General features: G+C 48.3%; 1 protein-coding gene across 1 annotated transcript; it reads right to left on the minus strand.

The window, feature by feature from the left end:
• Positions 1-3,027: 3,027 nt before the first annotated feature.
• KDELR3 (KDEL endoplasmic reticulum protein retention receptor 3) lies at positions 3,028-13,857 on the minus strand. The gene is made up of 5 exons (XM_024200117.3): positions 13,283-13,857; positions 10,671-10,771; positions 9,166-9,324; positions 8,173-8,425; positions 3,028-3,840 (listed from the first exon to the last, which is right to left on the minus strand). Exons 1-5 carry the CDS (start codon positions 13,371-13,373, stop codon positions 3,800-3,802), a joined length of 645 nt encoding a protein of 214 aa, XP_024055885.1. The 5' UTR covers positions 13,374-13,857; the 3' UTR covers positions 3,028-3,799.
• Positions 13,858-16,660: the final 2,803 nt, after the last annotated feature.

Here is a 16,660-nt window from a genome sequence, read left to right on the forward strand (position 1 = left end):
GGCCTCTCTGCTATAACATGCTAACTGAATTTCGGGAGGTATTGAGAGGTGGGGAATTCTGGGGAGTCAAGGCACGCTTCCTTTAACGTAATAAATCCAAGGGAGCAGTGCTCATTTGTTTTCTAGATCTGAGGTGTGGTTTTTTTTTTTTTTTTTTTTTAATATAACTGAATATTGATGCTTGTACTCTGGCATAAGTAAACTTCTAAGGAAAACTCTGCTTGTTTGGCTCAGTTTGGAGGGATTCTGAGTGTTGCCCCACAAATAAAGTGTAAAACTGTTCTGGTTGGCATTTTTGCAGCTTCTGTTGCAGCAGCCTTCCTTCTGAAGTAACTTCTATGATGTGTGGTAAGGAGAAGGGAAATAAAGCCCCGGTGTCAGAGACCAGAAACGTGTTTCCATTTGGTGACTCAAACCCCAAATCTAATCACTGTAAGAACTTCTGTTGTTAAAATATAACATCTATTTGAAATACTTACCACTGAAGTTCTTTCCCAATGATCGTTAAATTGCAGGAATGGATGGAATCTGCAGATGGATGGAATCTGGTTACTGACTTCTGAAATCAACTTCTGAAATCAACTTCTGCCCTCAAATTCCCATTGCTGGGGTCACTAAGATAACTATTCAGTAGAAGGCACAGAAACACTGACCAGAATTAAGATGATATTCAGTACTGTTTGTGTATATTCTTAGTGAGCAAAGCACCTGGTCATGGGGAGTGTTCAGAGTGCCACTGTGCTGAGTGAAATGTAGCAAAGTTTTCCCACTTAAAACTTAATGTGATTTGGTGTGGGGCAGGGGAGGTGCAACTGGAAACCCCTCTTCATGAGGTGAGGAGAGAGCTGGTTAGTGTCCTGATTCTGAAGCTGCTTTTCCTTCATACCTTGGACTGCCTAGTGCTTTCCCTGGCATTTCCCCAGCCCCAGCAGTCCCTTTTGAGATCAGCTCTTGCAGGTAGGTAGCATTCTAGGAAATGTTAGAAAAAAGTGGAAATTTAGTAAACATTTTAATTCAATCTTGTTTATTCTACAGGCCAAGGTAGGTGTGGGGGTTTTCCCCTTTAAATAGTAAAGTGTGTCTACTTTGTGATTGCCATGAGCAGGCGGTTCTGGGGCAGTAGATCATAGAGAGAGTTGGCTGCTCTTGTGTTCGGATAACTTGGCAGGAAATCAGAGCCATATACCGATTTTGCGAGGCATAATCCTTGCGTTACAAGAGTTTGTTGTGATTTTATTTTCTATTGGGGGAGTCTGTAGTAGTCACAAACAAAGCATCTCAACCCTTCTGAAAGGCAGCCCAATCCTTCGGTAGGAGAGCAGAACATTTGATAGCCCCAGGAGAGAGAGCTTGCTTAAAAAAAGCTTTTTTTTAAAGACCTCTTCCCCTTAGGGCTTAGTGTGAAGGGTGGGATGAATATATGGTTTGTGTGCAGCATACAGGTAGGTTATCAGCACAATCTCAGGGGGACAGCTAACTTTCCCTTAACACCCCCATCTTTCTTAAGTTGAGGCTATTTTAAAAATTAACTAGTACTTTGGCAAGAAATTTTTGTGCTTGTGTGTTTAAATGATGGCCACAAATGAACTCTTACTGTCCCAGCACTGACTGATCTGTTGTCTTTTATCTCCCCCACAAGCAAGCGTGGAGCTATTCTTCATTTGTGAGTTTCTGTGGGCGTGGAAGGGCGTGGGGTGGGACACACTGCCTGGCTGGCTTTACAAAGGGTCTCTGGAAAGCCAAAACTGCCTTGTGGTGTGCTGTAGCTTTCACTTCTTCCTTCAGGGACTTGGGTAGATGTAAAACAGTTATGCTGAGGTCTTGCAATGCTTTATTGTAACTTGATGTCAGCTGCAGTCCAGTCTCTCACATGCCCAATCTTGAATGTTAATTTGATTGTTGAATGCACAGTAGCATGTGCTGCCCCGTCTCACCTGGTGCTTGCTGTTCTGTTCCATATACCAGCTGAAGAGCCCTTGTTGATACAGTGTTAACATCTATTAATGTTTGCATTGTTCTCAATCTGTAAATGTTTGTGGGAGTGTCAAATGAGTCTGGCATCTCCTCCCTTCCCACTTCCTGAAACAACTTACTGTGTGGATTTCTCTCAACAACTGAAGGGTTAGTGGCTTTTGTGGGGGATCAGTGCTCTGTTTCACACCTTTGCTGGTCTCTGGACACATTCCTGTTGTATTAACGAAGACTTGAATTGAGAGATTCATAAACTTGTGATGTTCAGACAGGATGCTAAGAGCTATGTTACTATTCTTAGTTTGTAAATTGTCCTTTTGATACCATCTTGTTTTCTTTTGTAGGTATAAATAAAAACACTGTTGTCAATAAAATGTAAGCATTTGTTTTTGTTTCCAGACTGTAAATGGTTTTTACCCCCATTCTCCACTTACCCCCTGTGGGGGGCGACAACTCACCCTCCCAGACCCCAGTGCCCTTTGCCCAGGGGTTCTGCCTACCGCAGTACCCCCTCCCTCTGGGTCTCCCCTCCCAGGGGAACCTCCAACCCTCTAAACCCACCTTGCCTCAGTGGCTACTGCCAGTCATCATCTAGCCCCTGTTTCCTGGGGCAGACGGCAGTCTGTAAACCACTTATCGGCAAGGGGGGTTGGACCAGCTGCCTTTGCCTATCCCTGGGCTGCCCCTCTGCAGCCCTAGTACCCTTTTGTGGGCCCTCAACTCGGTCTGCAGCCTGGGGCTTAACTAGGCTGGAGCTCCCCAGCTACCTCTGCCCTTCCCCAGCACTGCTCCACCCTAGGTACCCTCAGCTTCCCAGGCAGCCAGGTCCTTCTCTCTCTAGAAGCTAGAGAGAGAGTGTCCTTGTCTGGCCCTCAGCTCTCTTATAGTGCCAGCTGTGGCCTGATTGGGGCGTGGCCCCGCCTGTGGCTGCTTCCCCCAATCAGCCTAGCCTTTTTCCAGCCACACTCCTCTCCCAGGGCTGTTTTAAACCCTTCAGGGCAGCACCCCGCTACACCCCCATTTTATATAACAAAATAATCCAGGGAATAGTCATGACTGTCAGCAACCAAATATATTTTAATAAAAATGCTATCAGTAGAACATCAGGGACTGGTAGAAAGGAGTTGAGTAGAGCAGAATGTTTGAATATTTACAATATCGAAAGGTCTTCAGATATAATCCTTGCCATTTTAATGGAAAGATGTTCCCTTAAAAATATTACAGGGCCTGGATAGACTGGGATATGGGGAATTGCACCTCTTTGATTACCAGTTCATATTGGCTTAAGTGGCAGTAATCACATGGCTGCAAGACCACTGCAAACAAATGACAGTAATTGTAAGTGGTCTGTCTGCCACTTATGAAATCGACCGGTGGTTTTTGGTGTTTTGGGTACCTGTTTGCTAAGAACTGAGCAACAGTTTTACAGCTGGCAGTCTTTGAAAGACTAAAAAATAGGCTGTGGAAACCAAACTTTTCACTCCTTGAGGTGATCCCTTAGGGTCAGGTTTAAGGCAGATTTTGGAACTGGGTGGGGGGAGGAAAAGAGAGAATAAAGCTTGCACTTCTGTATCTTCTATGAGAATAGAGGACTTCAGTCACTAGCCAGAACCATTCACCAGTACAAAATTCACTTAAGCAAAAACACTAGCACACATTTAAGGAAAAGCCCTACGCAGATCAAGAGCTTATCAGCCATCCAAGCCACACTGTATTACTGGTGCTGAGTTGAGATTCTTAGCTGAGCCATTTTTGTCAATGTGGGGCAGAAGAAGAAAGCTGTGATCCTGTAACTGCATCTGCAGGAACTTCTTGTGTGGTGCTGTTTTCAGACGGGCATTGGGAGACTTAGCTTCTTTCCCTTCAGGACTGTGCAAGGAAGAGGAAGAAAGCATCGTGAATGAAACTTGAGGAAAGTCACTGTTTCACTTCCCCAGTAAAGTCTCTGTGCCTGCTCTCTAAAGCGTAACACTGTCATCTGCAAGGTTAACAGCTCACAACTAATTAGAATGGATGTCACCAGGGGATTATTGGCAGCAGAGGCATGCCAGGGAGAGAGAGAGTTACTTTTAAGCCTCACATGACTTTAGTGCAGGTAGAGCATCCTTAACACCACCTTGTTCCTTATTCACTAGGACAGCTCTAGAGCCTGCTTATCTTCAAGAGCCAAACGCCTTGTCCTGAGTTTAGTGCCATATGCTAACAACACCAGAGGATACAACCTGTATTGCCAAGTTCTTGGATGTCACCCTCTCTAAGGGTCTTGAAGAACTGTGCAGGCTTAGTGGGATTAATGTGTGCAAAACAGGAGCTTTGGGAAGAGGGAGACATTCATATTCAGTTTTTGGTTGAAAACAGCTGCTGCAACATGGGCAGGGGGCCCTAGAAATGGAGGAATGCTCTTCATGAAAATGAGTCATTCTGAATTAACCTTATCTCCGTCTTTCATAGCCATCTGTGTCGTGTGGATTCGCTCTCTTCACTTATGAAATCCTTAATTTTTCTCAATTAGTGTAAATCCGTGCAATACGTGGTCAGGGATCAAACTTTGGACCACTGAGTGGTGCTACTGGGACTGTAGCCTGAACTCTACCAAAAAGCGTGTATGTCTGCTAAGTATTTCACAACTTGCTGCTAAATGTGCAGCATCAGTTTGTTTGGGTTTGCCATCTCATTCTTGAGTTGGACAATGAAACTGGACTATTGTGGCTGGCTATCCTCCACTCAAGGTACAAGTGTGGTGATAACATATATTAAAGGGAGAGCTGGTGCTGACACTTTATAAAGGAAAGTGTTAGGCAACCTTCACGAAGACCCTGTTTTCAGAAGTTTCCAAAACTAATCATTCAAGCTAGAGGTTCCCATGCCTTAGGCTGACTTTTGGGAAAGTGTCAGTGAAAACACTTCAGACATTTCTGAAAATGAGATTTGGAGAAAGTGCATTGTTTTGCCCATGTTTAATTTAAAACAAATTCTTGCAGCTGTTTCATTGAGAATCTCTACTGTCTCCATGCTTTGGTGCAGGGACTTGAAAATTGGCAAAGGCAGTGGTTGCCTTTGTATAAGGGATGTGCTTTTTGCTGTTTCCATGAAAATCCACCCACATTTGACTCAATTTGTGGGAAAATCTGTCTGCATATGCTCTGTAGAGACTTGGTAAGAGTTTTACAGTTAAACTCTCTGAAGATTCAGTCTACTGAGCATTCCTCAGGAGTTGGGCAGGACCTTCCCTGCAATTAAAAGTTGTGGGGAGCTGTTTCTGCACTGAGATATGGGAGACTGTCTCTTAGGGCAAGTCTATACTTAAAATGCTGTCGCGGTGCAGCTGTGTTGCTGTAGTGCTTCAGTGAAGATGTACGCCAGCATAGTTAATCCACCTCCGCAAGAGGCAGTAGCTATGTCGACAGGAAAAGCCCTCCTATCGACATAGTGCTGCGTACACCATGGGTTGGGTTTGTGTAACTGCGTTGCTTAAAGGGGTGGATTTTTCACAAATCTGAGCGACCTAGTTATACCCATGTAAGTTGATAGTGTAGACCTGGTCTTATGCTTTTGTATTTCCTTTGCTGATACCTGAGCAGTGTGGAGAAGAAGAAACAGCCTGATTGAAACAGAGGGTGGAGGAATCAAGGCAGGGGGGCAGAGACTGCAGTAGGGAACAGAGAGGCTGTAACGGAACAGGCAGAAGGAGGGGATGGTGAAAAAGGGGTCTGAAACCACTGAATACACTCTTCCAAAGCCTAGAATGGAACCTACAGTTGGAGAGTTTCAACATTCCTCTGCTGTTCAACAAATGGCTGGCAATGTGTCTCATCCCTCTCTAGTGGCTTGCCCTCATAAAATGACAAGAGGCAGCATTTGCTGTGGATTTAAAGGTCTCTCCCTTGCTGATGACATGGGGGGGGTTTCAACATGGTTCCATATAAATTTCCCCCCCAAAACCTAGGAAACTACACAGTGAGGTTGCAAAGTCAAGCACTCAAAAGTTAAGAAATACCCGAATTAGAGTTCTCTATACAACTTTAATTTGGCCACCTTGTATATATGCATTATGTGATGGTCTTTAATTACATGATCACAGAGGGGGGTTCTTTTTCCACAGGACCCCTGCCTCAGTACACAGGATAAACCTACTCTGGGGAGGAACCAGGATTGTGAAGGAGGCTGTGGGCTTGCAGGACCCCGCCTCATTTGTTGCAGTACTTGGAAGGTACATGATAAATGAGGCAAGAAACTTGAGCAAGAGAAAGGATGGTCTTCTGGTTTAGGCAGTTAAGTGACACCTGGATAGTTGGATTCTATCCCTGCCTCTGCCAGAGTTCCTATATGATGTCTGGCAGGTCACTTAAACTGCATTTCAGGTGGCCACTGTTTGTGTTTCTCATTGTCTGCCCAGCTTGAGACCTTTGGTTCTGATTTGCAAAAGTATTCATCATTCACAACTCCACTAGCTCTGTTCTATAAAAATGCAGAGTCCTTTAAAAACTCAGGCCAGAAGTATCTCTGTATAGGAACCCAACATTAGTGGACATGTAACAATTTTGGCCTTAATCTTTCTGTGCCTCATTTTCCCCATGTTTGAAATGGAGATACTTGCCCCCCTCATAGGGGAGTTGAAGATAATGTTTGTGAAGCACTTAAATATTGCAGTGATGAACACCATAGAAAAGTCCACAAGGACAGTAATTGTATATGCAGAGCAGGATTTGGACAAAGTACAGCAGTGGTCACCAACCAGTTGATCGTGATTGACGGATCGATCCTGGAGCCTCTGACAGTCGATCGCTAAAAGTCTGGCGGCACCATGGGGCTAAGGCAGGCTCCCTGCCTGCCCTGGCCCCATGCTGTCCCGGAAGCACCACCCCCACAGCTCCCATTGGCCGGGAATGGGGAACTGCGGCCAATGGGAGCTGCAGGGGCAGTGCTTGTAGGCAGGAGCAGCGTGTGGAGCCATGTGCCCCCTCCCCATGGTTGGCTGCTTCTGGGAGCAGTGTGGGGCCAGGGTGGGCAGGGAGCCGGCCGTAGCCCCACTGCACCATTGACTGAGAGCTGCTGGAGGTAAGTGCTGCCTGGTGGGAGCCCACACCCCAGCCCTGAATCCCCTCCCAGAGCCAGTACCCCAAACCCCCTCCTGCACCCCAATCCCCTGCCCCAGCCCTGAACCCCCTCCCAGAGCCAGCACCTCAAGCCCCCTCCTGCACCCCAAACCCCAGCCCTGAGCCCCCTCCCAGAGCCCGCACTCCACACCCCCTCCTGCACTCCAACACTCTGCCCCAGCCCGGAGTCCTGTCCTGTATCCAACCTCCCTCCTAGAGCTTCCACTCCTCACCCTCTCTTATACCCCAACCCCTTGCCCCGGGCTCAGCCTGGAGCCCCCTCCCACATTCCAAACCCCTTGGCTCCAGCCCAGAGCCCACACCCTAACCCCCTGCCCCAGACCAGTGAAAGTGAGGGAGGGTGGTGGAGAGCGAGCGATGGAGGGAGGGGGAAATGGAGAGGGTGGGGCAGGGCCTTGGGGAAGGGCTAGGGCCTCGGGGAAGGGGCAGGGTAGATCCTGGGTTGCACTTTGAATTTAAGTTATTTTGTGCATAAAAAGGTTGGAGACCACTGATGTACTGTAAATAGGACCTGGAACCACATACTGAATGAGGAGGAGCAAACAAAATAGTGAATAGCTTCTCTTTCAATGAGCACTATCCCTCCTTTTGCACTGACTGAGGGAGAGGCCCTACATTGGGGGGGATGGAGCATGTGATCATGTAATTAAAGACTGTCGCAATGAATTTGCACAAGGGGGTTGAATTAGGTTACACAAGCAAACTTCATTCTGGCATTTCTGATTTTTTTGGGTGCTTGACTTTGCAACCATAATGTTTTAAATATTGTTTTGTATGTAACTGTAGCCCTTGCATCCGACATGCATCCGATGAAGTGGGTATTCACCCACGAAAGCTTATGCTCCAATACATCTGTTAGTCTTAAAGGTGCCACAGGACTCTCTGTTGCTGTATCCCTTGAAAGACTGAAAGTCTGAAGAGGGGTGAAAACAAATGCAGTCTGCTACAGTATCTCTTGTTTTAAGGGTAGTTATGAAGATGGTCAAATGCCTAGCTTCCATCCCCACCCTAACCTGCTTATGGAGGTGAGCCAAATATACCCCTTCTCTTCCTGCTTTCACCCTCAGTCCAGCTCCCTACCTACCTTTAGTGACGTAGAGATAGAAGAAATCACAGTAGAAGATGGTCTGTACCACCCCAGAAACCACGGCAATCTGGTCATAGAAATTCTCTGTGTGGTAGCGCCAGATCCAGTTGGCAAGGTAGAGCGCACGATAGAGACCCAGGAAGAAGAGGTAGTGGGTCGTGATGGTCTCTGCCTCCCCTGTCTTACTGATCATGAAGAGCTGAGGAAGGATGGCCACTGATTCCAGGTAGATGGAGAAGGTCCAGAGGATCTGTGGGAAGAGGGAAACAATTCAGAGGAGAATCTTACTGGCCCATTAATTTCAGTAGCCTTTAAAGGCTTCATTCTGGAATCAGAGCCTGTTGTGCTGATGCACGGTACAAACTGTCCCTGCCCCAAAGAGCTTTCAACCTATTCTAAGGCCAGAAGTAACAAGTAAGCATAGCAAATAATAGGGGGAAAGGGGAGGATGAGGGTAACAGTGCTACTCTGTTTGCGTAGGCTGACAATGCCCAATTTGATGGTTCTAAATCATTTAGATCTTCGGGTGGGAGAAGGAGAGTGTTTAAATACATAACTCAGCTGTTCCTACTGGCCCTTTACCTAATCAGACGTGCCCTGTTGAATGCAGGTGCCAGTCTCATTTCATTTCTTTGTGAAGTGGGGAGGCTCAATCCTGAAAACCACTATACTCATTGGTTTTGGTTGGTTTCCTTGTTAGTAATATTAGCTGAAAAGCCGAAGATTGAATTGAGTTATGAAGAATGAACCTTTAGGTGTAGCTCTTCCAGGTCAGGACTGAGGCATGAGTGAGGTGAGGCTGCAGAAACTTGAACAGCTGTTTGTCTTGTCTGTCAAAGAGTCTGTCTCCAAAGACTACCCGTCTGGCCCCTTTCTTCACAAAATTTACTTCCATGCTCTGCTGATCATCTAAATCCCAACTAGTTTCCACTAAGTGGTTATCACCTTCTTTTTTCCCCTCCCATCCCTTCAATTTTTGGACTTCCTTACCTCTAAGGGGGTAAAGCTGTGGTTCTCCAGAAATGACAAGCCTGTGACGGGGACCAAGAGGAATTCCAGACGGAAAGAGTCATGCTCTCTGTCAAATGTTTTCTGGAACTTCGCGTAGATCATATACACTGTGATGTAGGCGCACACCAAGAAAATGACCTGCAGAGGGGGGAAGTAGCAAAAAAGGTCTTTTGAAAGACATTTGTCTTGCATCCTATTGTCTTCTCCACTGAAAAGGGACTGGCTTGCTTGCTTGCCTAATTCAAGTCCTGCTTTTAAGCTGCTGGTGGTGGGGAAGTTAGTGCTCTGGACTGCCCTCTGGAAGACCCAGGATTGATTCCCATCTCTGCTGCTCTCCCTCCTGGGGATGCTGCAATGGCTGGGTCACATGACCGTAGGACAGAGGTGGGCAAACTATGGCCCGCAGGCCACATCCGGCCCGTGGGACCGTCCTGCCCGGCCCTTGAGCTCCCGGCCGGGGAGGCTAGCCCCCGGCCCCTCCCCTGCTGTTCCCCATCCCCCGCAGCCTCAGCTCGCCATGCCATCTGCACTCTGGGTGGCAGGGCTGCGAGCTCCTGCCGGGCAGCATGGTGGTGTTGCTGGCTCCAGCTGGGCAGAGCAGCTGCCAGTCTTGCTGCTCTGAGTGGCAGGGAGCGGGGGGGGGGGTTGGATTAGGGGCAGGGGGCTCCGGGGGACAGTCAGGGGACAGGGAGCAGGGGGCAGATGGATGCGGCAGAGGTTTGGAGGCGGGACAGTCAGGGGATGGGGAACGGGGGGGTTGGATAGGTGTGTGAATCCTGGGGGGCCTGTCAGGGTTGTGGATAGGGGTCGGGGCACTCAGGGGACCGGAAGCGGGGGGTTGGATGGGAGTGGAGTCCCAGGGGGGTGGTTGGGGGGGGTCCAGGGAGGGGGCAGTCAGGGGACAAGGAGCAGTGGGGGTTGGATGGTTCTGAAGGGGACAGTGAGGGGGTGGACAGGGGGCTGGGGCCAGGCTGTTTGGGGAGGCACAGCCTTCCCTACCCGGCCCTCCATACAGTTTCGGAACCCCGATGTGGCCCTCGGGCCAAAAAGTTTGCCCACCACTGCCCTAGGAGTTACTGCTCCTGTACTGCCATGTAGAAGACCCAGGTCTTTTCTCTTGCTACTTTTGTCTTGACAGGAGGTGTTGGTCCTGTGCCTACTGTGCAGGACACCCAGGTTTGAATCCCAGTCTCCTGCTTCTGGATTTGGTGGGCAGTGGAATCAGCTTGTTGGAGCTGCTGTGGTGAGTTGGCTGTTGTCGTTTGTCTCTGGTCAATGGAGGAATAGTAGATCTAAAGGACAGTTTTATCCCTCCCAGGCCAAAGGGAAGTTTACTGTAATTTTGGGGGTCTTGTAGAAAGCTCCCCGCAAAATTTAAAATCCCGATTTGGTGAATGTCTGTCATCACTTTCCCCAAGTAACTACAATGAGGAGCCTATGGGGTTGCCTGCAGTGGGGCTCCTGCAGCGTCTCCCTGCCGTTACCTTCATCACGGTGTTATAGAGTGAGATGAAGGTGGTGAACAGGTCAAGATAGCGGGTCGTGAAGACAAGAGTGAAAAGGATCTGGCTCTTCCCGGAGATACCTACACATCAGGGGAAGGAATGGGAGATAAGACAAGTAAGAGAGGAAAGGTTTGGAGACACACACAGCTATTGAAAACTCCACGTGCACATGCCCCCTCCTCTTGTGATCAAGGTATCTTCTCCTCTAAGTAACAGTTCAGGGCAAAAAATCCGTCAGCCTTGTTACCTGGTTCTGTTGTTGTGTTTGTAGGACAATAGCTGTTATACAAAGTGGGCATCAGCCCCTCCTTCAAGTGGGAAAGCAGCTACACGTGCAGTCAAATTAGTACACTGAACTAAAATGCAAAATTGATTTGGAAAGTAAATAGCTATTGGCATTAATATCCTACCAGACCCATGTCTTCCCTCTCTGCCTAACTAGCATGCTGAAGCTCATGTTTGGCTGAGCTGTGCATGGCCCAGTAACTGGCCACTTTGCCCTGAGCTATATCTTCCCTGAACTAGGGGAGTGCTCAGTGCATCATTAACCACCCTGTGCTAGATCAAAGCAGTGCAGGGGGTGAGTTACACTGAATACATAGGAAGAAGAGATGGTGGGAGGATTTTGTTGCAATAGAGCCAATGTGTTTCAAACCATTTATCTTGGCCTGTGTTAAGTGAGCTTGGCACAGGCAAAACAAGCTAGACTGACAGAACAGGTCTTGTGTGGGCAGTGGCAGTGCAGGATTCCCCAGGCTTGCCTTGCAGGGCTCAGCTCTGGGGTGAGAGGGTGGTCATTTTTCATGCCCCATTCAATACTGGCTCCCCTGAGCCAGGGCTGCCCAGAGGATTCAAGGGGCCTGGGGTCTTCGGCGGTGGGGGCCCCCCCGCCGCCGAATTGCGGCTGAAGACCCGGAGCGGAAGAAGCTCCGGGCCTCGCGAGAGTTTTCTGGGGCCCCCGGAGCGAGTGAAGGACCCCTCTCCAGGGGCCCCGAAAAACTCTCGTAGGGGCCTGGGGCAAATTGCCCCACTTGCTCCCCCCTCTGGGCGGCCCTGTCCTGAGCATGCCTTTCTCCTCTCCCCCTACATCTTGTTCGCACTGATGATATTTTGTGCAATGTCTGCTTCGGGAGCAAGCTGGCTGAGAGATCAGGTCCCAGCCCGTAAATGGTAATAGCTTTCAGTCACCAGTGAACTTGGGGGCAAAGTTGAGGTACACTGATGAAGAGGCTGGGGTATGGAGGGAAACTGGCATTATTTCCACCTACGATGTCCCTGCTGTGAAAGGATAATAGAAAAAAAAGACTCCAGGCGGTGGGGCTCTCAGTTCAGCTTCTTTCATCAGCCCGAAAGTCACTCCGAAATTGTGTCAAGTATCAGGGGGTAGCCGTGTTAGTCTGTATCCACAAAAACAACGAGGAGTCCGGTGGCACCTTAAAGATTAACAGATTTATTTGGGCATAAGTTTTCGTGGGTAAAAAACCCACTTCTTCAGATGCATGGAGTGAAAGTTACAGGTGCAGGCATTATATAATGACACATGAAGAGAAGGGAGTTACCTCACAAGTGGAGAACCAGTGTTGACAGAAATTGTAAACCCTAAAACTGTTCCCTCTGCTAGGAACCAATGGCTTCTCCTTGCAGACAGCAGCTCAGCAGGGGGTCTCCCTGTTCATTCCCATGGCCTAGCACTTAGAGAAGGGAAAGGACCCTACAGTTGAGTTCTGTTCCCAGCTCGGTCACTGACTCACTTGGTGACCTTGGCCAAATGACTTCACCCCTTTCTGCCTGGGTTTCCTCATTTGTAAAATGAAGATAAAACCCCCCTCGCAGGGGGTTGAAGCTAAAGGAAGGTTTGTAAAGTGCTTTGAGATGCTGAGAAGGTGCAGAGTATTATTACAGCTCCTCTGCATCATCTGGCCAGCAGAGGCGGCCTAGGGGGAGGGACAGCCATTTATCTCCTGTAATGTTACACACCTGGAATTCAGTTGCCCTTTAGCGGGGATGCCTCATAGCCTCTTTTTGTTTCTTTTGCCTGGAAAGGTTTTTACAGCTGCACGCATGCTAATCCCTCCCTGCGATTCTCCACCCCTAATAACAGCTCTCATGTTATCGCCACCCCAAGATAAGCACCTGTGCTAAGAGCTGATGCTTTTTGCCACGTCACAACACCCTCCTCCCAATCACATCCCTGTCCCGCCCTCCGACGGAAATAATGTTGAGCCAGGATGGCTTTGTTGGCCCCTCTGTGCGGTGGAAGGGTCCTAACAGGGCAGCCCACCAAAAAAGTGGGGGACACAAGTGGGGAAGGAGGAAGATGGGGGAAGAGGTAGTGAGATGGCAGAGTGGGAGGGATGGAGAGAGAGAGATTTAATTCTCCCTAGGAACCCAGTTAGGGAGGGCACAGAGTGCCACTAACTCGCAAGCCATTGATTCTCCCCACTCACTGCCCCTTCCTCATCTCCACACTGTCTTCTTTCTCACAGCCAAAGCCAACTGGGGCCCTCCTTCACACACACACACACACACACACACACACACACACACACACACACACACACACAAAAAAAATTGTGGGGGAGAGAACTCACCAGCACAGGACTTGGATCTCCAGATTTTGACCAGTAATATGATCATAGCCAGCAAATGGGAGACATCTCCCAGGATCCGGAATATATTCATTGCTCCAAGAACTTCCCCGAGGCAAATTAATCAGTGCAGTTTTGAAGAGGAGGGAAGGCTTGGGGAGTTCTCTTGGTTTCTCCCAAGAGATTCTCTCTGTTACCTGGTAAAACTCTGCAGTGAATCTTTTCCCTTTCCTGTCCCGGATCAGTTAAACTCTCTCTCCCAATTAAACTTTCTTTCTCTGTGGGTATGGAGTCCCCTGTTCCTGTCTCCTGGCAGACGAATTAACTCTCTCTTTCCTAGTATAAAAACTTTCTCCAGTGATATTCTTACCTCCAGAATGAACTGGTCCCCTCACTCCTCCTGGTATATTTAATCTCTGTTCTATCAGACACAATATCTACCTACTCTATGATCTGCCTACGGCCCTTTTCCTCCTGTGTGCCAGTGCAAAGTAGGGGATTGTCCCCCAGAATGTCCCTCCCAGTCTGAGCCTGCTTAGCTGTCCCAGTGCAGGCTGGGTGACGTGGCTGCTGTCTGCATGGGAAGGGCGGAGGAGGAGGCGGGAGAAACTCAGCCGAGTTATTTTCTTTCTTTCTTTTTCCCCACTTGGTCTTCTCAAATTACAACCCGAAACGTCCTTAAAGGGGAAAAGGCAGATGGAAATGATCAGCCCTTGTCAGAGGCATGGAGCCTTTAGTGATGGAAGAGATCCATTAGGTCACATCATGTTCCTACCCTGATCTGAGCAGGGCAGGTTGTTTCCTGCAGTATAGTTCCTGGGGCTTTGTTCAGTCCCGTTTTAAAGGCCTGCAGAGGCCTGATTCCCCACCTCTAACAGAGGTCGCAGGTGGGAAATATTTCTTGATATTCATGTACAATCCCCCTTTGCTCAATTTTGTCTCTTTAGTCACTTGTGGGCAGAGTGTTTAGAAAATGACAAGTGCAGTGTTACGTCCCTGGTTGTTTGTTTATTGCGTCTCATTGAAACCTCCTGATCCATTTCCCGTCCTGCTCTGGTGCTGCCGCCCCTCACAGAACCACAGGGTTAGAAGGGACCGCAAGGGTCATCTAGTCTAACTCCCTGCCAAGATGCAGGATTTGTTGTGTCTCAACCATTCGAGACTGACCGTGATCTAGCCTCCTTTTGAAAACCTCCAGTGAAGGAACTTCCACAACCGCCCCACCCCAAAGTAGGATGGGGTATGCATACCACACGACATTGAGATTTAATCTAAATCTGCTATGCTGTAGTGTGAACCCATGGCCTTTTGTCCTGCCCTCTGTGGCAAGAGAAAACAACTTTTCTCCATCTTTTTTATGGCAGCCTTTCAAGTATCTGAAGACCACTATCATATTCCCCCCCTTAATCTCCTCTTTTCCAATCTGAACATACCCAGTTCCTTCAGCCTTTGCTCATAGAGCTTGCATTCCATCCCTTTGATCATCTTTGTTGCTTGCCTCTGGGTCCTTTCCATTTGATCTACATCCTTTCTATACATTGGTGACCAAAATTGGACACAGTACTCCAGCTGAGGCCTGACCAGCACCAAGTAGAGCAGAACTATCACCTCCTGTGTCTTGCATGCTATGCCTCTGTTGATGCAACCTAAAATTGCATCTGCTTTTTTTTTTTTTGCAACAGCATCACATTGCTGACACATGTTGAGGCTGTGATCTACCACAACTCCCAGATCCTTCTCAGCAGTGCTGCTGCCAACCCAGATTTCCCCCAGTCTATATTTGTACATTTGGTCTTTCTTCCCTTGGTCCCTTGTTGAATTTCATTTTGTTGTCTAGAGCCCAGTTTTCCAATTTATTAAGATCCCTCTGAATTTTAGCAATATCCTCCAAAGTGTTGGTATCCCCCAGCATTGTGTCAGCTGCAAATTTGATCAGTATGTTCTCTATTCCGACATCCAGGTCGTTAATAAAGATGTTAAACACCAGACCCAGAACAGATCCCTATGGAACCCCACATGAGACCTCCCTCCAATCTCACATCATGTATCTGCCAGGGCGCTCCCCCCCTTTTAAATTCAGTGCATCACCCCCAAGAGGGTGGGGCCATGTGGAGTTGGGAATAAGTCAGTAAAGAAAGGGATTGTGAGGAACTCTTGCCCTTTGAATAGCTAGGAAATAATCTAAGGATGCCAGTGGGGAGCATCACAGAAGAGGTCATAGGCTCCCCTCTGCCATTTAACAGCTCTCTCCATACTCACAGAGAGAGAGCTCGAGCTCCATTTTCTTTTGTAGCTGCACGAGCATGTGCACGCACACACACAGCTCTCTCCTATATAAAAGCCCCTCCTCCAGACACGCCCAGAGCGTCCCTCTCCCAGATGCTAGCCCCTCCCACACTCAGCCGTACACAGCACTTCCCTCTCCCATACAATATAATAGCCTCTTCCCAGGTACACATCTTCCTTCAGTGTGGCAGGCATGGTCATTAGCACCAAACTGGCCTATCCAGTGGGTTGTTTAGCTTTCTCTGAGCTAAGCCAGTGATGTCCCAGCCAGGGCTGGCTCCAGGGTTTTGGCCGCCTCAAGCAGCAAAACAAAACAAAAAAAAAGCCGCGATTGTGATCTGCGGCGGCAATTCGGCGGGAGGTCCTTCGCTCTGAGCAGGAGTGAGGGACCGTCCGCCGAATTGCCACCGAATAGCTGGACGTGCTGCCCCTCTCTGAAGTGGCCGCCCCAAGCACCTGCTTGGTAAGCTGGTGCCTGGAGCCGGCCCTGGTCCCAGCACCACTGTAGTGTTGTCAGACAAGACCCCTATGACAGATATGTCAATTTCCTACATATCCTCGGGAGAGCTTATTGAATTAAGTTTGTCTCTTTGGGGTCCATTGCTTTAAATCAGTGGTTCTTAACCTGGGGAGCACGCACCCTCTGGGGGTGCGAGATGCCCTTTCTGGGGGTGCAAGACATGCCAGAATTTTTTAGAAGGTAAATCATTGAAAACACAAATTAAGCACAGGCACGTAAGTACAACTCCTTTGTTTCATCAAACCTATGTATTTATTAACATTATACATTTTTAACGATTACTGTAATATACAAACAGGTTTAAAGAACTGACCTACTTCAACGATTTTTGATAAGGGGTGCGAGAACATATTTTGAGAACCAAAGGGGTGCAGGCTGCAGTAAAGGTTAAGAACCATTGCTTTAAATGTATGGTTCATGTACAATGGTGTTCTACTCCATGGGGAAGAGCTGCCATGGCTCCTCTGGGAACTAAAACCAGTAGGTGGTAAGTAAGGCAAATCAGGGAGGTTGTAACCCCACCAGAGAGGTACCACCTCCTGGGGACCCTCACAGGTACTAGTTCAAACTGGATT

This window comes from Terrapene carolina, unplaced genomic scaffold (genome assembly GCF_002925995.2).
Source record: "Terrapene carolina triunguis isolate 2854851 unplaced genomic scaffold, T_m_triunguis-2.0 Scaffold247, whole genome shotgun sequence".
Classification (NCBI taxonomy): domain Eukaryota; kingdom Metazoa; phylum Chordata; order Testudines; family Emydidae; genus Terrapene; species Terrapene triunguis.